The 23,544-nt window shown below is 45.8% G+C and overlaps 1 protein-coding gene across 4 annotated transcripts in view; it reads left to right on the top strand.

Moving 5' to 3' along the window:
- Positions 1-23,544, top strand: part of LOC110503411 (cytoplasmic dynein 2 heavy chain 1) — a 225,706-nt gene that overhangs the window by 181,302 nt on the left and 20,860 nt on the right. For all 4 annotated transcript variants that reach the window (XM_036961600.1, XM_036961598.1, XM_036961599.1 and 1 more), the window contains 3 exons: positions 5,318-5,614; positions 5,695-5,799; positions 21,078-21,194. In XM_036961600.1, the coding sequence (XP_036817495.1) occupies positions 5,318-5,614; positions 5,695-5,799; positions 21,078-21,194 (519 nt within the window). The remainder of the gene's footprint in view (positions 1-5,317; positions 5,615-5,694; positions 5,800-21,077; positions 21,195-23,544) is intronic.

Below are 23,544 nucleotides of genomic sequence, written 5' to 3'. Positions count from 1 at the left end.
GTTAATGCTCATCAGTCTCGTCACAGACGGGGCTTGTACCATGTTAATGCTCATCAGTCTCGTCACAGACGGTGCTTGTACCATGTTAATGCTCATCAGTCTCGTCACAGACGGGGCTTGTACCATGTTAATGCTCATCAGTCTCGTCACAGACGGGGCTTGTACCATGTTAATGCTCATCAGTCTCGTCACAGACGGGGCTTGTACCATGTTAATGCTCATCAGTCTCGTCACAGACGGTGCTTGTACCATGTTAATGCTCATCAGTCTCGTCACAGAAGAGCATCAGTCAGACATGTGGTTTCACAGACGTATTTAATCGGCACCACTTTCCCTCCCTGCATTTTGCGATAAAGTAGGTGTGTGCATTTGCTTATATTGTCCCAGCATGTGGCTGATTTGATATAGGATTTTCCGTCCATCAATAACCCCTCAGTAGGTTAACACACAGCGACACATAACTCTGAATAACAATGAAGGCAATGATCCTGATATGAATATCAACACATTAACATTCCCTGTAGGGATGTGCGTGTTGGAGGTGAGTCAGGGTTATTTTGGCTGAGTGGTAAAGATAATACATCTCGCCACACATCTTAACTGTTTCAGAGTCTGACTACACATAGAACCTTACAGTGTGCTGACATCACACTGTCTCTGGTCCCACAGGCTCCCACATCTCACTGTCTCTGGTCCCACAGGCTCCCACATCTCACTGTCTCTGGTCCCACAGGCTTCCACATCTCACTGTCTCTGGTCCCACAGGCTCCCACATCACACTGTCTCTGGTCCCACAGGCTCCCACATCTCACTGTCTCTGGTCCCACAGGCTTCCACATCACACTGTCTCTGGTCCCACAGGCTCCCACATCACATTATCTCTGGTCCCACAGGCTCCCACATCACACTGTCTCTGGTCCCACAGGCTCCCACATCACACTGTCTCTGGTCCCACAGGCTCCCACATCACACTGTCTCTGGTCCCACAGGCTCCCACATCTCACTGTCTCTGGTCCCACAGGCTCCCACATCTCACTGTCTCTGGTCCCACAGGCTCCCACATCTCACTGTCTCTGGTCCCACAGGCTCCCACATCACACTGTCTCTGGTCCCACAGGCTCCCACATCTCACTGTCTCTGGTCCCACAGGCTCCCACATCTCACTGTCTCTGGTCCCACAGGCTCCCACATCTCACTGTCTCTGGTCCCACAGGCTCCCACATCTCACTGTCTCTGGTCCCACAGGCTCCCACATCTCACTGTCTCTGGTCCCACAGGCTCCCACATCTCACTGTCTCTCGTCCCAAAGGCTCCCACATCACACTGTCTCTGGTCCCACAGGCTCCCACATCTCACATCAAAATTTCTCTGGTCCCACAGGCTCCCACATCTCACTGTCTCTGGTCCCACAGGCTCCCACATCTCACCGTCTCTGGTCCCACAGGCTCCCACATCTCACTGTCTCTGGTCCCACAGGCTCCCACATCTCACATCAAACTTTCTCTGGTCCCACAGGCTCCCACATCTCACTGTCTCTGGTCCCATAGGCTCCCACATCTCACTGTCTCTGGTCCCATAGGCTCCCACATCTCACTGTCTCTGGTCCCACAGGCTCCCACATCTCACTGTCTCTGGTCCCACAGGCTCCCACATCACACTGTCTCTGGTCCCACAGGCTCCCACATCACACTGTCTCTGGTCCCACAGGCTCCCACATCTCACTGTCTCTGGTCCCACAGTCTCCCACATCACATTATCTCTGGTCCCACAGGCTCCCACATCTCACATCACACTATCTTCTCCTACAGGCTCCCACATCTCACATCACACTATCTTCTCCCACAGGCTCCCACATCACACGGTCTCTGGTCCCACTGGCTCCCACATCTCACATCACACTATCTTCTCCCACAGGCTCCCACATCACACTGTTTCTGGTCCCACAGGCTCCCACATCACACTATCTCTGGTCCCACAGGCTCCCACATCACACTATAGCTGGTCCCACAGGCTCCCACATCACACTATATCTGGTCCCACAGTCTCCCACATCACACTATATCTGGTCCCACAGTCTCCCACATCACACGATATCTGGTCCCACAGGCTCCCACGTCACACTGTCTCTGGTCCCACAGTCTCCCACATCACATTGTCTCTGGTCCCACAGGCTTCCACATCACACTGTCTCTGGTCCCACAGGCTCCCACATCACACTGTCTCTGGTCCCACAGGCTCCCACATCACACTGTTTCTGGTCCCACAGGCTCCCACATCATACTGTCTCTGGTCCCACAGGCTCCCACATCTCACTGTCTCTGGTCCCACAGGCTCCCACATCTCACTGTCTCTGGTCCCACAGGCTCCCACATCTCACTGTCTCTGGTCCCACAGGCTCCCACATCTCACTGTCTCTGGTCCCACAGGCTCCCACATCACACTGTCTCTGGTCCCACAGGCTCCCACATCACACTGTCTCTGGTCCCACAGGCTCCCACATCTCACTGTCTCTGGTCCCACAGGCTCCCACATCTCACTGTCTCTGGTCCCACAGGCTCCCACATCTCACTGTCTCTGGTCCCACAGGCTCCCACATCTCACTGTCTCTGGTCCCACAGGCTCCCACATCTCACTGTCTCTGGTCCCACAGGCTCCCACATCTCACATCAAACTTTCTCTGGTCCCACAGGCTCCCACATCTCACTGTCTCTGGTCCCACAGGCTCCCACATCTCACCGTCTCTGGTCCCATAGGCTCCCACATCTCACTGTCTCTGGTCCCACAGGCTCCCACATCTCACTGTCTCTGGTCCCACAGGCTCCCACATCACACTGTCTCTGGTCCCACAGGCTCCCACATCTCACATCAAACTTTCTCTGGTCCCACAGGCTCCCACATCTCACTGTCTCTGGTCCCAAAGGCTCCCACATCTCACTGTCTCTGGTCCCACAGGCTCCCACATCTCACTGTCTCTGGTCCCACATGCTCCCACATCACACTGTCTCTGGTCCCACAGGCTCCCACATCACACTGTCTCTGGTCCCACAGGCTCCCACATCTCACTGTCTCTGGTCCCACAGTCTCCCACATCACATTATCTCTGGTCCCACAGGCTCCCACATCTCACATCACACTATCTTCTCCTACAGGCTCCCACATCTCACATCACACTATCTTCTCCCACAGGCTCCCACATCACACGGTCTCTGGTCCCACTGGCTCCCACATCTCACATCGCACTATCTTCTCCCACAGGCTTCCACATCACACTGTTTCTGGTCCCACAGGCTCCCACATCACACTATAGCTGGTCCCACAGGCTCCCACATCACACTATATCTGGTCCCACAGTCTCCCACATCACACTATATCTGGTCCCACAGTCTCCCACATCACACGATATCTGGTCCCACAGGCTCCCATGTCACACTGTCTCTGGTCCCACAGTCTCCCACATCACATTGTCTCTGGTCCCACAGGCTTCCACATCACACTGTCTCTGGTCCCACAGGCTCCCACATCACACTGTCTCTGGTCCCACAGGCTCCCACATCACACTGTTTCTGGTCCCACAGGCTCATGCATCCCATATCACACACGGATGTTTTCAGCTGCTAGACTAGCATGATATGGCTGTTTAATACTGATCTGAATACTGATGCTAGCTCTGTCAATTAGACTGGTGGAGTATGGAGCTTTGAGGACCCCTCCAGGCGAGGGTTTAAATAGTGTCCTCCCTCCTCGTGTCTGAATGCCATTCACCTTCTGCAGTACACACTGACTGTGTATGCTACTTCATGTTCCTTTCAGATACTACTTCATGTTCCTTTCAGATGCTACTTCATGTTCCTTTCAGATGCTACTTCATGTTCCTTTCAGATGCTACTTCATGTTCCTTTCAGATGCTACTTCATGTTCCTTTCAGATGCTACTTCATGTTCCTTTCAGATACTACTTCATGTTCCTTTCAGATGCTACTTCATGTTCCTTTCAGATGCTACTTCATGTTCCTTTCAGATGCTACTTCATGTTCCTTTCAGATGCTACTTCATGTTCCTTTCAGGTGCTACTTCATGTTCCTTTCAGGTGCTACTTTATGTTCCTTTCAGATGCTACTTCATGTTCCTTTCAGGTGCTACTTCATGTTCCTTTCAGGTGCTACTTCATGTTCCTTTCAGGTGCTACTTCATGTTCCTTTCAGGTGCTACTTCATGTTCCTTTCAGGTGCTACTTCATGTTCCTTTCAGGTGCTACTTCATGTTCCTTTCAGGTGCTACTTCATGTTCCTTTCAGGTGCTACTTCATGTTCCTTTCAGATGCTACTTCATGTTCCTTTCAGATGCTACTTCATGTTCCTTTCAGGTGCTACTTCATGTTCCTTTCAGGTGCTACTTCATGTTCCTTTCAGGTGCTACTTCATGTTCCTTTCAGATGCTACTTCATGTTCCTTTCAGATGCTACTTCATGTTCCTTTCAGATGCTACTTCATGTTGATGCCTGAAGTGCCACTGCAGTGTCTCAGCAAGGGGACAGGTATCTTGGATACAGAGGCTGAGTTTATTCCTGACAGTCACTCTATTTAGTTTCTGTCATGTTCTCTCTCGTCTCAACTTCTATTATTCTGTTCTCTCTGTCTGTGGTTCTAATGTTCTGTTCTCTCTGTCTGTGGTTCTAATGTTCTGTTCGCTGGGGTTCTAGGGATGGACTAAGTTGTAATGTTCTGTCTCTGGGGTTCTAGGGATGGACTAAGTCTTAATGTTCTGTTCTCTGTGGTTCTAGGGATAGACTCAGTTTTAATGTTCTGTTCTCTCTGTCTGTGGTTCTAATGTTTTGTTCTCTCTGTCTGTGGTTCTAATGTTCTGTTCTCTCTGTCTGTGGTTCTAATGTTCTGTTCTCTGGGGTTCTAGGGATGGACTAAGTTGTAATGTTCTGTCTCTGGGGTTCTAGGGATGGACTAAGCTTTAATGTTCTGTTCTCCGTGGTTCTAGGGATAGACTCAGTTTTAATGTTCTGTTCTCTCTGTCTGTGGTTCTAATGTTTTGTTCTCTGGGGTTTTAGTGATGGACTAAGTTGTAATGTTCTGTTCTCTGTGGTTCTAGGGATAGACTCAGTTTTAATGTTCTGTTCTAGGGATGGACTAAGTTCTAATCTTCTGTTCTCTGTAGTTCTAGAGATGGACTAAGTTCTAATGTTCTGTTCTCTGTGGTTCTAGGGATGGACTAAGTTCTAATGTTCTGTTCTCTGTGGTTCTAGGGATGGACTAAGTTTTCATGTTTTCATGACTATGTCTCTGTCTGGTTCTAATGTTCTGTTCTAGGGATGGACTAAATTCTATGAGTTCTCTCTGTCTGATCTGCGGGCTGGCTTTGAGATCATCGACCGTCTGTTTGATGGTGGTAAGGTGTTCCAGTGGGAGTTTGTCCATGGTCTGTTGGAGAATGCCATCTATGGAGGCAGGATAGACAACCCATGTGACCTGAAGATCCTCCGCTCCTACCTGGAACAGTTCTTCTCCTCACGCCTCCTCTCTGCCTCAGCCAATCACAACCAACGCAGCAAGAGAGGCCACACCTTCCCCTCTCAGATCAGCCTGCCCAACTCCTGCTCCATACTGGTGAGACTATACAGACACAAACACACACACACACACACACCATCTCTGTCAGTCGTTTAACTCTGTGTTTGTGTGTTCAGGACTATCGTGGTGTGATAGAGAATCTTCCAGAAGACGACCGGCCAGCGTTTTTCGGCCTGCCTGCCAACATCGAACGCTCCTCGCAGAGAATCATCAGTTCTCAGGTCACCTACCGCTCACACATACGCAACCGTATACACACACACACACACACACACACACACACACACACACACACACACACACACACACACACACACACACACACACACAGAAATGATCCGCTCTCAAGTGGGGTTAACACACTAGCACACACACACACACACACATACACACAGAAATGATCAGCTCTCAAGTGGGGTTAACACACTAGCACACACACACACACACACACACACACACACACACACACACACACACACACACACACAGGGTACACCTGTGTCCCATAAGAAGAGGATAGTGCCTCTCCCCTGCCCTTTGACCCCACTGGCAGGCTTCTGTTTTCCACAGGAAAGCCACCACTCACACCCTCTCCTCCCAAAGTGTATTTGGCTGCTACACACACCTCATCCTCCCTCAGTTCTCTCTTCCTCAGACCTGTCTGATGTTTGGAATGTCCCTCATCAGCACATTATCTCCCTGTACCTCTAACCCTGGATATCTACACAGTCACACAGGTCCTCGGACTCGAACACAACACACTCAATCACCCCTACTCTCCCACACTCATGCACTCTCTCACACAGCCAAGGCCAGACGGACAGGCCAGGCTACTGGAGAGAGAACTCAGGGGCCTCATAAAGGTCTGGAGGAAGAAAGGAGAGGCTTTATAAACTGACAAATAAAATACTCAGTCAAATTCACACCACTCATGCTGGTGGAGTTGGCTGACGCGGCAGCCATTTTGTGTCCCGCACTGTGTTCCGCATGGCAGCCATATTGTGTCCCGCACTGTGTTCCGCATGGCAGCCATATTGTGTCCAGCACTGTGTTCCGCATGGCAGCCATATTGTGTCCAGCACTGTGTTCCGCATGGCAGCCATATTGTGTCCCGCACTGTGTTCCGCATGGCAGCCATATTGTGTCCAGCACTGTGTTCCGCATGGCAGCCATATTGTGTCCCGCACTGTGTTCCGCATGGCAGCCATATTGTGTCCAGCACTGTGTTCCGCATGGCAGCCATATTGTGTCCAGCACTGTGTTCCGCATGGCAGCCATATTGTGTCCAGCACTGTGTTCCGCATGGCAGCCATATTGTGTCCAGCACTGTGTTCCGCATGGCAGCCATATTGTGTCCAGCACCGTGTTCCGCATGGCAGCCATATTGTGTCCAGCACTGTGTTCCGCATGGCAGCCATATTGTGTCCAGCACTGTGTTCCGCATGGCAGCCATATTGTGTCCCGCACTGTGTTCCGCATGGCAGCCATTTTGGTCTGTCACTGTGATCTCTGCCTGTCAGCAGGGGCTGTTTGAGGGGCAATTAAAGGCCTAATTACTCAGCCAATTAAAGAGATGATTGCTCTTCCAGATTGAGAGGGGAAATTGCTCCGACATGCTGTATGACACGGCACTTATTGCTGCTAAATCTGGAGCCGTGTGTTATTGGCTAATTCACCACCTCTTCCTCTGAGCCCTAAAGTAGAATTATTGCTGCTTTGGCTCTGATTTCTTTCTCTGTATCGCTCTCTCTCCCTCTCTCCATTTCTCTTTCTCCCTCTCTCTATTTCTCTCTCTCTCTCTCTCTCTCTCTCCATTTATCTCTCTCCCTCTCTCCATTTCGCTCTCCATTTCTCTCCCTCTCTCCATTTTTCGCTCTCCCTCTCTCCATTTCCCTCTCCATTTCTCTCCCTCTCTCCATTTTTCGCTCTCCCTCTCTCCATTTCCCTCTCCATTTTTCTCTCCCTCTCTCCATTTCTCCCTCTCACCATTTCTCTCTCTCCCGCACTCCATCTCTCTCTCTCACTCCATTTCTCTCACTCCATTTCTCTCTCTCACTCCATTTCTCTCTCTCTCTCCATTTCTCTCTCTCCCTCCCTCTCAATTTCTCTCTCTCCCTTTTTCCATTTCTCTCTCCCTTTCTCCATTTATCTCACTCTGATGTGCCTCTAATTCATGGACGTTAGGGCTTGTGCAATCACACTTCACTATGGATTGCTTATTTGGATTGTAATTTTGTTTAATATTTCATTTGATTCTATGGCTTTGTTATTTCTGCGCCTCCATCTGTCTGTCTGGCTTTGACACATGTGTAGAACTGGAGATATTTAAGCAGCCAAGGCCCGAGGCGGTGTGGTATTTTGCCAGGGCTCCGCGTTGCGTCGTTTCTGGACACAGCCCTTAGCCGTGGTATATTGGCCATATACCACTCCCCCTCGGGCATTATTGCTTAAATATAATGCTTCTATCTCCAGTTCTAATAACAGTTCCTAATAAATAGTTGACGGATTGCGGCATGACGATATTTCGCAATTGATGTGAATGGCGTCATTAAAAAGATGTGCTTGTATTAATGAACAAAAGAAAACGTATTTGGTGTTAAACACCCTTAAGGTTCAATGAGGTGACATATTGTAACTGTTTGTGCAGATAGTGCTGTAGGTCCCAGGGCAGATCTACAGTAAAGTGACTAGAGTAGAGATATGATTCAGTCTAACAGTGAGAATCACACCTCCTGCCCTCGCTCCCTCCCTGCACTCCTCTTCTCTGATGACTCATCATCCGGTATCAACACTGGATGGAGAGAGGAGAGCGAGATGGAAGAAAAGAGAGAATCTGTGTTTTGTAGTGTTCTGTGAAAGTGTGTCGCTGCTTTGGGCTATTTACATAAATCACTGCTTCACCATTATAAATATATTACAGTCATCATTCACTCTCTCTCTTTAGGATCCCTCTGTGCTGCTACACATGCAATTTCCTGGTAAATGTCCTCAGTGTGACTATTGTGTTGGCAGCCTGTCGTTCTCCAGCTGGACCCAGGGGTGGAGGCTGTTGTTGTTGTTGCAGACACCGGCTGATGTAACCTACAGAAATGCATCCCACACACACACACACACACACACACACACACACACACAGACACTCTCTCATGGAGAAGTTTGGCACCAAGCAGCACAAGGTGCCTGATGAACTTTCCTAACCGTGTGGCAAAGAGCCGAACCAGACCAGCACTGGAACAACTCATAGAGAGGTGTGTGAGCAGAGAGAGAAGAATTCTGCAAAAATATCCTCTGTTTCCAACGTAAAACACCAGATAATGCACGCAGAGCAGAATTAGGCCGATACCCACTAATTATCAAAGTCCAGAAAAGAGATGTTAAATTCTACAACCATCTAAAAGGAAGCGATTCCCAAACCTTCCATAACAAAGCCATCACCTACAGAGAAATTAACCTGGAGAAGAGTTCCCTAAGCAAACTGTTCACAAACGCAGACCCTACAGAGCCCCAGGACAGCAACACAATTAGCCCCAAACAAATATATTTACTTGACAAAATCAAATGTATTCATAAAGTCCTTCTTACATCAGCTGATATTTCAAAGTCTTCTACAGAAACCCAGCCAAAAAACCCAAACAGCAAGCAATGCAGGTGTAGAAGCAAGTTGGCTAGGAAAAACTCCCTAGAAAGGCCCGAACCTAGGAAGAAACTTCTAGAGGAACCAGGTTATGAGGGGTGGCCAGTCCTCTTCTGGCTGTGCTGGGTGGAGATTATTTATTTTATTTCACCTTTATTTAACCAGGTAGGCTAGTTGAGAAGAAGTTCTCATTTGCAACTGCGACCTGGCCAAGATAAAGCAAAGCAGTGTGATACAAACAACAACACAGAGTTACACATGGAGTAAACAATAAACAAGCCAATAACACAATAAACAAGTCAATGACACAGTAGAAAAAATAGTCTATATACAGTGTGTGCAAAAGGAGCATGAGGAGGTAGGCAATAAATAGGCCATAGGAGCGAATAATTACAATTTATCAGATTAACACTGGAGTGATAAATGAGCAGATGATGATGTGCAGGTAGAGATATTGGTGTGCAAAAGTGCAGAAAAGTAAATCAAATAAAAACAATATGGGGATGAGGTAGGTAGATTGGGTGGGCTATTTACAGATGTACTATGTACAGCTGCAGTAATCGGTTAGCTGCTCAGATAGTTGATGTTTAAAGTTGGTGAGGGACATAAAAGTCTCAAACTTCAGTGATTTTTGCAATTCATTCCAGTCACTGGCAGCGGAGAACTGGAAGGAAAAGCGGCCAAATTACGTGTTGGCTTTGGTGATGATCAGTGAGATATACCTGCTGGAGCACGTGCTACGGGTGGGTGTTGTTATCATGACCAGTGAACTGAGATAAGGCAGAGCTTTACCTAGCATAGACTTATAGATGACCTGGAGCCAGTGGGTCTGGCGACGAATATGTAGTGAGGGCCAGCCGACTAGAGCATACAGGTCGCAGTGTTGGGTGGTATAAGGTGATTTGGTAAAAAAAAACGGATGGCACTGTGATAGACTGCATCCAGTTTGCTGAGTAGAGTGTTGGAAGCTATTTTGTAGATGACATCGCTGAAGTCGAGGATCGGTAGGATAGTCCGTTTTACTAGGGTAAGTTTGGCGGCGTGAGTGAAGGAGGCTTTGTTGCGAAATAGAAAGCCGATTCAAGATTTGATTTTGGATTGGAGATGTTTAAAATGAGTCTGGAAGGAGAGTTTACAGTCCAAAGAGCTGTCAAAGTACACCAGAAGCAAAATTGTAGACCTGCACCAGGCTGGAAAGACTGAATCTGCAATAGGTAAGCAGCTTGGTTTGAAGAAATCAACTGTGGGAGCAATTATTAGGAAATGGAAGACATACAAGACCACTGATAATCTCCCTCGATCTGGGGCTCCACGCAAGATCTCACCCCGTGGGGTCAAAATGATCACAAGAACGGTGAGAAAAAATCCCAGAACCACACGGGGGGACCTAGTGAATGACCTGCAGAGAGCTGGGACCAAAGTAACAAAGCCTACCATCAGTAACACACTACGCCGCCAGGGACTCAAATCCTGCAGTGCCAGACTTGTCCTCCTGCTTAAGCCAGTACATGTCCAGGCCCGTCTGAAGTTTGCTGGAGAGCATTTGGATGATCCAGAAGAAGATTGGGAGAATGTTATATGGTCAGATGAAACCAAAATATAACTTTTTAGTAAAAACTCAACTCGTCGTGTTTGGAGGACAAAGAATGCTGAGTTGCATCCAAAGAACACCATACCTACTGTGAAGCATGGGGGTGGAAACATCATGCTTTGGGGCTGTTTTTCTGCAAAGGGACGACTGATCTGTGTAAAGGAAAGAATGAATGGGGCCATGTATCGAGAGATTTTGAGTGAAAACCTCCTTCCATCAGCAAGGGCATTGAAGATGAAATGTGGCTGGGTCTTTCAGCATGACAATGATCCCAAACACACCGCCCGGGCAACGAAGGAGTGGCTTCGTAAGAAGCATTTCAAGGTCCTGGAATGGCCTAGCCAGTCTCCAGATCTCAACCCCATAGAAAATCTTTGGAGGGAGTTGAAAGTCCGTGTTGCCCAGCAACAGCCCCAAAACATCACTGCTCTAGAGGAGATCTGCATGGAGGAATGGGCCAAAATACCAGCAACAGTGTGTGAAAACCTTGTGAAGACTTACAGAAAACGTTTGACCTCTGTCATTGCCAACAAAGGGTATATAACAAAGTATTGAGATAAACTTTTGTTATTGACCAAATACTTATTTTCCACCATAATTTGCAAATAAAGTCATTAAAAATCCTACAATGTCTGTCATAGTTGAAGTGTACCTATGATGAAAATTACAGGCCTCATCTTTTTAAGTGGGATAACTTGCACAATTGGTGGCTGACTAAATACTTTTTTGCCCCACTGTAGGTCTGTAACAGTTTGCGTCTAGGGTGTCACCCTAGTTGCATATCGTGGGGACTATTCGATGCTATTGCAGTCCGCCACAAGATGTTTTTGTGCTGGTCGAGGGCAGTCAGGTCTGGAGTGAACCAAGGGCTATATCTGTTCTTGGTTCTGCATTTTTTGAACGGGGCATGCTTATCTAAGATGGTGAGGAAATTACTTTTAAAGAATGACCAGGCATCCTGGACTGACGGGATGAGGTCAATATCCTTCCAGGATACCCCGGCCAGGTCGATTAGAAAGGCCTGCTCGCAGAAGTGTTTTAGGGAGCGTTTGACAGTGATGAGGGGTTGACTGCGGGCCCATAGCGGATACAGGCAATGAGGCAGTGATCGCTGAGATCCTGATTGAAAACAGCGGAGTTGTATTTGGAGGGCAAGTTGGTCAGGATTATGTCTATGAGGGTGCCCATGTTTACGGATTTAGGGTTGTACCTGGTGGGTTCCTTGATGATTTGTGTGAGATTGAGGGCATCTAGCTTTAATTGTAGGACTGCCGGGGTGTTAAACATATCCCAGTTTACTTCACCTAACAGAACGAACTCTGAAGCTAGATGGGGGGCGATCAATTCACAAATGGTGTCCAAGGCACAGCTGGGGGTGGAAGGGGGTCGATAGCAGGCGGCAACAGTGAGAGACTTGTTTCTGGAGAGGTTCATTTTTAAAATTAGAAGTTCAAACTGTTTGGGTATCGATCTGGAAAGTATGACAGAACTTTGCAGGCTATCTGTGCAGTAGATTGCAGCTCCTCCCCCTTCGGCAGTTCTATCTTGACGGAAAATGTTATAGTTGAGTATGGAAATCTCAGAATTGTTGGTCTTCCTAAGCCAGGATTCAGACACAGCAAGGACATCAGGGTTGGCAGAGTGTGCTAAAGCAGTGAGTAAAACAAACTTATGGGAGAGGCTTCTGATGTTGACATGCATGAAACCAAGGTTTTTTCGATCACAGAAGTCAACAAATGAGGGTGCCTGGGGACACGCAGGGCCTGGGTTAACCTCCACATCACCCGAGGAACAGAGGAGGAGTAGGATGAGGGTACGGCTAAAGACTATCAAAACTGGTCGCCTAGAGCGTTGGGGACAGAGAATAAAAGGAGCAGATTTCAGGGCGTGGTAGAATAGATTCAGGGCGTGATAGAATAGATTCAGGGCATAGTGTGCAGACGGTATGGTGGGGTGCGGATACAGCGGCGGTAAGCCCAGGCACTGAGTGATAAGTGAGGTTGTATCTCTGGAAAAGCTGTTTATGATGGGTGAGGTCACCGCATGTGTGGGAGGTGGGACAAAGGAAGTATTAGAGGTATGAGGAGTGGAACTAGGGGCTCCATTGTAAACTAAAACAATGATAACTAACCTAAACAACAGAGAGAGACATACAGCAATGCATAAAGCAATCACAGGTGTTGATTTGGAGAGCTAGCTAAGACAACAACGGGTGAGACAACAACAGCTAATCAGCTAAAACAACAACAGGTAAAATGTTGATAAATGGGCAGAGCGGGTCGGTTAACTACACACAGAGCCTGAGTTCGCGGCTGGGGCCGACAGATTAACAAAAAAATAAAAAGAATGGTGTACCGTGATTAATGGACAGTGTAGCAGGCATCAGCTATGTAACCAAGTGATCATAGGGTCCAGGAGGCAGCAATCGATGGAACAGGGAAGCCGCGGAGTAGTCATTACTACGCTAGCATGCGGGCAACACAGCGTTTAAAGTTAGTAGCCAGGGGCTAGTAGAAGCGTCTGCTCCGACGGAGGCCGGTTGAAGGCACAGCGGATGGAGTATTCGTCGGCAGACCAGTCGTGGTGGTGCGGCGGGGCGCCATGTCGACTAAGGATCCAAGCCAGATGGCGAAAGAGGAATTGTAGTTGTAGTAATTTCGTTTTCCATCCAGGAGATGCGCCTGGCTCACGGCTAACTGGTGCTAGCTTCGGGGCAGGGGCGTTAGCCACTATAGCCACTCGGTAGCAGCGGTGATCCGGTGCCAAGGTTCAGAGCTTACGGCAAGGATCCGGTGGAGTAGTGGGTTCTAGCCGTGTTTGGGTGGAGTCTGGGTGAACAACAGGGTAGGCCGGGAGGTGGGCCTCAGGGATAGCTTCGGTACTGGGTAACTCGGTGGGTGCTAGCTCTAGCTGTGAAGATCAGGAGAATGGTACAGGGATTACGACAGGAATCCGGCGTTGTAGTGGTGAGACAGTCCGTTACTTGTAGGCTGGCGAGTGTTATCCTGGCTAAAACAAAGGCTGGTACTTATGAAGAAGGTAAAGGCCGCTAGCAGTGGCTAACAATGACGAAATAGCTTGTAGCTAATTAGCTGGTTAGCTTCTGATGGCTAGGTGATTCTTGCTTTAAGGTCTAGAAATTTAAAATAATAGCAATTCTGTATCACATTATAACAGAACATGGCCAAGATGTTCAAATGTTCATAGATGACCAGCAGGGTCAAATAATAATATGTTTGGTACATTGGAAAGAATTTTAAAAAACAGAGCAAGCTAGAATGATATTTGGCCCTAAACAGAGTACACAGAATACCTGACCACTGTGACTTAAGGAAATCTATGTACAGACTCAGAATGCAGACTTGGCTCTCAAGAGAAGGCGAGCTCTGTGCGGACTGCTCACAAAAGGAGGTGGAAACTGAGCTACACTTCCTAACCTCCTGCCAAATGTATGACCATATTAGAGACACATATTTCCCTCAGATTAAACAGACCCACAAAGAATTCCAAAACAAATCCAATTTTGATAAACTCCCATATCTACTGGGTGAAACACCACAGTGTGCCATCACCGCAGCAAGATTTGTGACCTGTTGCCACAAGAAAAGGGCAACCAGTGAAGAATAAACACCATTGTAAATATTTCCTGTTTGTACTATTTGCACATCATTACAACACTGTATATAAAAAATAATATGACATTTCAAATGTCTTTATTCTTTTGGAACTTTTGTGAGGTTAATGTTTACTGTACGTTTTTTATTTGACTTTTGTTTATTATCTATTTCACTTACTTTGGCAATGATATCACTAATACTATCACTAAAAATATCACTAATAATATAACTAATAATATCACTAATGATATCACTAATAATATCACCAATACTATCACTAATATTATCACTAATACTATCAGTAATACTATCACTAATAATATCACTAATAATATAACTAATAATATCACTATCACTAATAATATCACTAATGATATCACTAATAATATCACTAATACTATCACTAATAATATCACCAATACTATCACTAATAATATCACTAATACTATCACTAATAATATCACTAATACTATCACTAATCCTATCACTAATATTATCACTAATACTATCACTATCACTAATACTATCATTAACACTATCAGTAATGCTATCACTAACACACTGTCACTAACACACGGTCGCTAATATTGTCGCTAATGCTGTCACTAACACACGGTCTCTAACACACTGTCACTAACATACTGTCGCTAATGCTGTCACTAATGCTGTCACTAATACTGTCGCTAATATTGTCGCTAATGCTGTCACTAATGCTGTCACTAACACACGGTCTCTAACACACTGTCACTAACATACTGTCGCTAATGCTGTCACTAATGCTGTCACTAATGCTGTCACTAATGCTGTCACTAATGCTGTCACTAATGCTGTCACTAATGCTGTCACTAATGCTGTCACTAATGCTGTCACTAATGCTGTCACTAATGCTGTCACTAATGCTGTCACTAATGCTGTCACTAATGCTGTCACTAATGCTGTCACTAATGCTGTCACTAATGCTGTCACTAATGCTGTCACTAATGCTGTCACTAATGCTGTCACTAATACTGTCGCTAATGCTGTCACAAACACTATCACCAATACTATTACTAACGCTAACACTCACTATCAAACTATCAATCTATTAACCATTAGATCTACTGTACCTCTCTCTCATTTCAATTTAATTGGCATGATGTATCAATGTACATGTTACAAAACATACTTTGGAGATGAAGTGATACATTTACAATATTAACATAATTAAAATATGAATAATCAAGATTGACAAGGGGACAATCAGTAACAACAATAATCAAGATTGACAAGGGGACAATCAGTAACAACAATAATCAAGATTGACAAGGGGACAATCAGTAACAACAATAATCAAGATTGACAAGGGGACAATCAGTAACAACAATAATCAAGGGTAAAAATAACAATTCAATGGACAATAACAATGGCATAGAGGACATGTGCAGGTTGACTGAGCTCTCTCTCTCTCTCTCGCTAGTGTCGTTTGTCTCTGTCATGCTGATCCCGTTCAATTCTCATAGCGATGCTCTCTGACCTCTTGTTCACTCCCAGGACCTCTGTCAAAGCCAGGGAAGTGTGGGCTGTAACCAGGACACACACAAACGCGCATGCAAACACACAAACACTCTCTCTTTCTCTTCTCTCTGTGCTGGAGGCCCTTTACTGTGTGGTCTGTCAGTGGGACACAGGGGAGACTGTTCAATAGTTGATGTGGATGGGCCTAGAAGGGAGCTGGAGGGTACATGAACTGCTCGTCTCTATACCTGTATGTGAATATAACTAGTCTGCTCTGAATAACTAGTCTGCTCTATTCCTGTATGTGAATATAACTAGTCTGCTCTATTCCTATATGTGAATATAACTAGTCTGCTCTATTCCTGTATGTGAATATAACTAGTCTGCTCTATTCCTGTATGTGAATATAACTAGTCTGCTCTATACCTGTATATCAATATAACTAGTCTGCCCTACACCTGTATGTGAATATAACTAGTCTGCTCTGAATAACTAGTCTGCTCTATTCCTGTATGTGAATATAACTAGTCTGCTCTATTCCTGTATGTGAATATAACTAGTCTGCTTGATTCCTGAATGTGAAAATAACTAGTCTGCTCTATTCCTGTATGTGAATATAACTAGTCTGCTCTATTCCTGTATGTGAATATAACTAGTCTGCTCTATTCCTGTATGTGAATATAACTAGTCTGCTCGATTCCTGAATGTGAAAATAACTAGTCTGCTCTATTCCTGTATGTGAATATAACTAGTCTGCTCTATTCCTGTATGTGAATATAACTAGTCTGCTCTATTCCTGTATGTGAATATAACTAGTCTGCTCTATACCTGTATGTGAATATAACTAGTCTGCTCTGAATAACTAGTCTGCTCTATTCCTGTATGTGAATATAACTAGTCTGCTCAATATATGAATATAACTAGTATGTTCGAATTATCAATATAACTAGTCTGCTCTATATTACTCGTCTGCTCAATATATGAATCTAACTAGTCTTCTCTATATAATTAGTCTGCTCTATATACAAAAAAAGAGCCAGACTATGGTTTGCAACTGCACATGGGGAGAAAGATCGTACTAAGAAGAAGAACACCATCCCAACCGTGAAGCATGGGGGTGGCAGCATCATGTTGTGGGGGTGGCAGCATCATGTTGTGGGGGTGGCAGCATCATGTCACGGGGGTGGCAGCATCATGTTGTGGGGGTGGCAGCATCATGTTGTGGGGGTGCTTTGCTGCAGGAGAGACTGGTGCACTTCACAAAATAGATGGCATCATGAGGAAGAAACATTATGTGGATATATTGAAGCAACATCAAGACATCAGTCAGGAAGTTAAAGCTTGGTCGCAAATTGGTCTTCCAAATGGACAATGACCCCAAGCATACTTCCAAAGTTGTGGCAAAATGGCTCAAGTACATCAAAGTCAAAGTATTGGAGTGGCCATCACAAAGCTCTGACCTCAATCCTATAGAAAATTTGTAGGCAGAACTGAAAAAGCATGTGTGAGCAAGGAGGCCTACAAACCTGACTCAGGTGCACCAGTTCTGTCAGGAGGAATGGGCCAAAATTCACACAACTTATTGTGGGAAGCTTGTGGAAGGCTACCCGGAACATTTGACCCAAGTTAAACAATTTCAAGGCAATGCTACCAAATACTAATTGAGTGTATGTAAACTTCTGACCCACAGGGAATGTGGTGAAAGAAATAAAAGCTGAAATAATTCTCTCTACTATTATTCTAACATTTCACATTCTTAAAATAAAGTGCTGATCCTAACTGTCTGAAGACAGGGAATTTTTACTAGGATTAAATGTCAGGAATTGTGAAAAACTGAGTTTAAATGTATTTGGCAAAGATTTATGTAAACTTCCGACTTCAACTGTATATCAATATAAATAGTCTGCTCTATATAACTAGTCTGCTCTATATAACTAGTCTGCTCTATTTCTGAGTATAACTATTTTACTCTATATATGAATATAACTAGTCTGCTCTATATAACTAGTCTTCTCTATAAAACTAGTCTGCTCTATATAACTAGTCTGCTCTATATATCAATATAATGAGTATGTTCTATATATGAATATAACTAGTCTGCTCTAAATATCAATATAACTAATCTTCTCTAAATATCAATATAACTAGTCTGCTCTATATAACTAGTCTGCTCTATATAACTAGTCTGCTCTAAATATCAATATAACTAGTCTGCTCTATATAACTAGTCTGCCTTATATAACTAGTATGTTCTATATAACTAGTATGTTCTATATAACTAGTCTGCTCTATATAACTAGTATGTTCTATATAACTAGTATGTTCTATATAACTAGTCTGTTCTATATAACTAGTCTGCTCTATATAACTAGTCTGCTCTATATAACTAGTACAGTGCCTTGCGAAAGTATTCGGCCCCCTTGAACTTTGCGACCTTTTGCCACATTTCAGGCTTCAAACATAAAGATATAAAACTGTATTTTTTTGTGAAGAATCAACAACAAGTGGGACACAATCATGAAGTGGAACGACATTTATTGGATATTTCAAACCTTTTTAACAAATCAAAAACTGAAAAATTGGGCGTGCAAAATTATTCATTTGATTGGAGGCCACCTGTGGTAAATTCATTTGATTGGACATGATTTGGAAAGGGAAAAACCTGTCTATATAAGGTCCTGCAGTTGACAGTGAATGTCAGAGCAAAAACCAAGCCATGAGGTTGGAGGAATTGTCCGTAGAGCTCAGAGACATGATTGTGTCAAGGCACAGATCTGGGGAAGAGTACCAAAGCATTTCTGCTGGATTGAAGGTCCCCAAGAACACAGGGCCTCCATCATTCTTAAATGGAAGACGTTTGGAAACACCAAGACTCCCAGAGCTGGCCGCCTGGCCAAACTGAGCAATCGGGGGAGAAGCGCCTTGGTCAGGGAGATAACCAAGAAACCTGATGGTCACTCTGACAGAGCTCTATAGAGTTCCTCTGTGAAGATGGGAGAACCTTCTAGAAGGACAACCATCTCTGCAGCACTCCACCAATCAGGCCTTTATGGTAGAGTGGCCAGACGGAAGCAACTCCTCAGTAAAAGGCACATGACAGCGCTTGGAGTTTGCCACAAGGCACCTAAAGACTCTCAGACCATGAGAAACAAGATTTTCTGGTCTGATGAAACCAAGATTGAACTCTTTAACTTGAATGCCAAGTGTCACGTCTGGAGGAAACCTGGCACCATCCCTATGGTGAAGCATGGTGGTGGTAGCATCACATCTGGAGGAAACCTGGCACCATCCCTATGGTGAAGCATGGTAGTGGCAGCATCATGTCTGGAGGAAACCTGGCACCATCCCTATGGTGAAGCATGGTGGTGGCAGCATCACGTCTGGAGGAAACCTGGCACCATCCCTATGGTGAAGCATGGTGGTGGCGGCATCACGTCTGGAGGAAACCTGGCACCATCCCTATGGTGAAGCATGGTGGTGGCGGCATCACATCTGGAGGAAACCTGGCACCATCCCTATGGTGAAGCATGGTGGTGGCGGCATCACATCTGGAGGAAACCTGGCACCATCCCTATGGTGAAGCATGGTGGTGGCAGCATCATGCTGTGGGGATCTTTTTCAGCTGCAGGGACTGGATCAGGATCGAGGGAAAGATGAATGGAGCAAAGTACAGAGAGATCCTTGATGAAAACCTGTTCCAGAGCGCTCAGACTGGGGCGAAGATTCTCCTTCCAACAGGACAACGAGCACACAGCCAAGACGCAGCGCAGGAGTAGCTTCCGGACAAGTCTCTGAATGTGCTTGAGTGACCCGGACTTGAACCCGATCGAACATCGCTGGAGACCTTAAAATAGCTGTGCAGCAACGCTCCCCATCCAACCTGACAGAGCTTGAGAGGATCTGCAGAGAAGAATGGGAGAAACTCCCCAAATACAGGTGTGCCAAGCCTGTAGCGTCATACCCAAGAAGAGTCGAGGCTGTAATCGCTGCCAACGGTGATTCAACAAAGTACTGAGTAAAGGGTCTGAATACTTATGTAAATATAATAATTTCTAATAACCTGTTTATACTTTGTCATTATGGGGTATTGTGTATAGACTGATGAGGGGGGAAAACTATTTAATCAATTTTAGAATAAGGCTGTAACGTAACAAAATGTGGAAAAAGTCAAGGGGTCTGAATACTTTCCGAAGGCAAGTAAAATACAGCTGACATTTGTTTGCTTTAGCGAAGGCTTTTATGTGACTCTCTTCGGGGAAGGCCCTTTCCTACAAGTACTGATCAGCTTGAGCTTTTTGACATCTGGATCCTAACACAAAATGCTTATGTATCAGTGTCCCGGGTTTTTAATGAGGCTGAACAAAGATGAACTGGTTAGTCCTTACTTTAGTCTGGGACTCCCTAGTCTAGAACTAATTAATCTGAAGTCAAGCAACACCTCAGAAAGCCATTTTAAAAATCTGGATTAATTTAAATAGAATTAGCCCAGTCCTGATGTGAATTTGTTCTCCTCACCCTTCTCTCCCCCGCCCCCGCTAAACTAGAAACAAAGAGTTCCAATAGGGTTCTTTGGTTGTTCCCATAGGATAACCCTTTTTGGTTCCAGGTAGAACCCATTTTGGTTCCAGGTAGAACCCTCTTTAAAACTGGTTCTGCATGGAACCCAAAAGTATTCTACCTGGAAACCAAATGGTTCTACCTGCAACCAAAACGAGTTATTCAAATGGTTCTCCTATGGAGACAGCCAGACCCTTTAAGGTTGTAGATAGCATCTTTTTTTCTAGGAGTGTATCCTCTGACTCTCTCCTGAGTGGGGCTGAGAAAGTAGGTGGAGAGTTCACCCAGACCAAATTAAACCCATTTATCAGACCGTCTATTCCTCTAATCTCCACAGAGCACCAAACACACACACACACACACACACAGAAACCAGAACAGAAACCAAATCTCTACTATCAGGGTATAAACTTCTCTGCTGGTCTGTTTTTTTTTTTATCTGTCCAATGATTGGACGGCTGGATGGACTGATTGATGTACTATGCTGAGCTGTCAAGGTCATTGTCCACACGCATTAACTTCTCCACCCTTTGTCTGTCTGTCTGTCTGTCTGTCTGTCTGTCTGTCTGTCTGTCTGTCTGTCTGTCTGTCTGTCTGTCACTCCAGGTGATCACCCAGCTGAGGATTCTGAGCCGCTCGGTAGCAGCAGGATCAAAGTTTGACAGGGAGATCTGGTCCAATGGCCTCTCTCCTGTCCTCAACCTATGGAAGAAACTCAACCAGGTAACTCTCTCTTTCTTTCTCCCTCTCTGCTCTCTCCTCTATCTACCTGAACAGCTGTTGTGTCTTTGTGTGTGTGTGTGTGTGTGTGCTTGCTCGTGTGTGTTGGCCTGTGGCTGGCCACTCCTCGGTTTTGCTAGTGTATGCAGTTGCTTAGAAACCACCACCTTTCAAATCAATGAAATGTCCCCTTTTGTGTTAAATAATTTAGCCCTTCTCTCCCTCCTCCTCCTCATTCCCCCCCTCTCTTTCTCTCTCTCTCTCTCTCTCCCTTATTCCCTCTCTCTCTCTCTCTCTCCCTCATTCTCTCTCTCTCTCGCTCATTCTCTCTCTCCATCCTCATTCCCTCTCTCTCTACCTCCCTCCTCATTCCTCTCTCCCTCTCTCTCTCCCTCATTCCCTCTCTCTCTCTCTCCCTCATTCCCTCTCTCTCTCTCCCTCATTCTCTCTCTCCCTCATTCCCTCTCTCTCTCTCTCCCTCATTCTCTCTCTCTCTCTCATTCTCTCTCTCTCCCTCCTCATTCCCTCTCTCTCTCTCTCGCTCATTCTCTCTCTCCCTCCTCATTCTCCCTCTCTCTCTCTCTCTCTCTCTCTCTCCCTCATTCCCTCTCTCTCCCTCTCTCCCTCATTCCCCCTCTCTCTCCCCCTCCCTCCTCATTCCCCTCTCTCTCTCTCTCCCTCATTCCCTCTCTCTCCCTCCTCCTCATTCCCCCCCTCTCTCTCTCTCTCCCTCATTCCCTTTCCCTCATTCTCTCTCTCTCTCTCTCTCTCTCCCTCATTCTCTCTCTCTCTCCCTCATTCTCTCTCTCTCCATCCTCATTACCTCTCCCTCCTCATTCCCTCTCTCTCTCTCTCTCCTCCCCATTCCCCCCTCTTTCTCCCTCATTCCCTCTCTCTCTCTACCTCCCTCCTCAATCCCCCCTCTCTCTACCTCCCTCCTCAATCCCCCCTCTCTCTACCTCCTTCCTCAATCCCCCCTCTCTCTACCTCCCTCCTCAATCCCCCCTCTCTCTACCTCCCTCCTCAATTCCCCCTCTCTCTACCTCCCTCCACAATCCCCCCTCTCTCTACCTCCCTCCTCAATCCCCCCTCTCTCTACCTCCTCAATCCCCCCTCTCCCTCCTCCTCATTCCCTCTCTCTCTCCCTCCTCCTCATTCCCTCTCTCTCTCCCTCCTCCTCATTCCCTCTCTCTCTCCCTCCTCCTCATTCCCCTCTCTCTCCCATTAGTTTCTGTCTTGTTCTGTGGGCCTGAAAACACAATATATTATTATGTGTGTGTGTGTGTGTGTGTGTGTGTGTGTGTGTGTGTGTGTGTGTGTGTGTGTATTGTTTATGTACCTGTGTCCTCCTAGCCTCAGTAATAGGGATCTGATATATGTGTATATATGTAAATGACCTCACAGCTGCTGTTGTTGTCTGTTGATTGGTCATTGAGGTGGGTGAAGTGTTTTTTGATTGGCTATAATAAGGTCTGTCTTCAGGAGACAGAAGTGAAGAGGAGACTGTACTTAGTTTTCCCTTTGTAAACAAGCTTATTTTATGTTAATAATACCCCAGGAGCCATTAATGTGTCCCCTCTGCCCAATGTGTCTGTCTTTAAGTTAATGCTTCATCCTGGGTGTGGATTCACCAGAGCATTGAGGTGCAAAATCCCCAAATATCTGAACAGTCATGCACCACCTCCACTGTTGATTCTGATATAATGTATTACTTTCTCTGTGGAAACAGAAGTGTTTGTCTCTTGGATCCATTCTAACAGTGGTTCTCTGTGGAAACAGAAGTGTTTGTCTCTTGGATCCATTCTATCAGTGGTTCTCTGTGGAAACAGAAGTGTTTGTCTCTTGGATCCATTCTAACAGTGGTTCTCTGTGGAAACAGAAGTGTTTGTCTCTTGGGTCCATTCTAACAGTGGTTCTCTGTGGAAACAGAAGTGTTTGTCTCTTGGATCCATTCTAACAGTGGTTCTCTGTGGAAACAGAAGTGTTTGTCTCTTGGATCCATTCTAACAGTGGTTCTCTGTGGAAACAGAAGTGTTTGTCTCTTGGATCCATTCTATCAGTGGTTCTCTGTGGAAACAGAAGTGTTTGTCTCTTGGATCCATTCTAACAGTGGTTCTCTGTGGAAACAGAAGTGTTTGTCTCTTGGGTCCATTCTAACAGTGGTTCTCTGTGGAAACAGAAGTGTTTGTCTCTTGGATCCATTCTAACAGTGGTTCTCTGTGGAAACAGAAGTGTTTGTCTCTTGGATCCATTCTAACAGTGGTTCTCTGTGGAAACAGAAGTGTTTGTCTCTTGGATCCATTCTAACAGTGGTTCTCTGTGGAAACAGAAGTGTTTGTCTCTTGGATCCATT

The sequence above is a fragment of the Oncorhynchus mykiss genome, chromosome 24 (genome assembly GCF_013265735.2).
Source record: "Oncorhynchus mykiss isolate Arlee chromosome 24, USDA_OmykA_1.1, whole genome shotgun sequence".
Lineage (NCBI taxonomy): Eukaryota > Metazoa > Chordata > Actinopteri > Salmoniformes > Salmonidae > Oncorhynchus > Oncorhynchus mykiss.
Note: the sequence above shows the minus strand (reverse complement) of the source record. Positions and strands in the feature narration are given on the sequence as shown.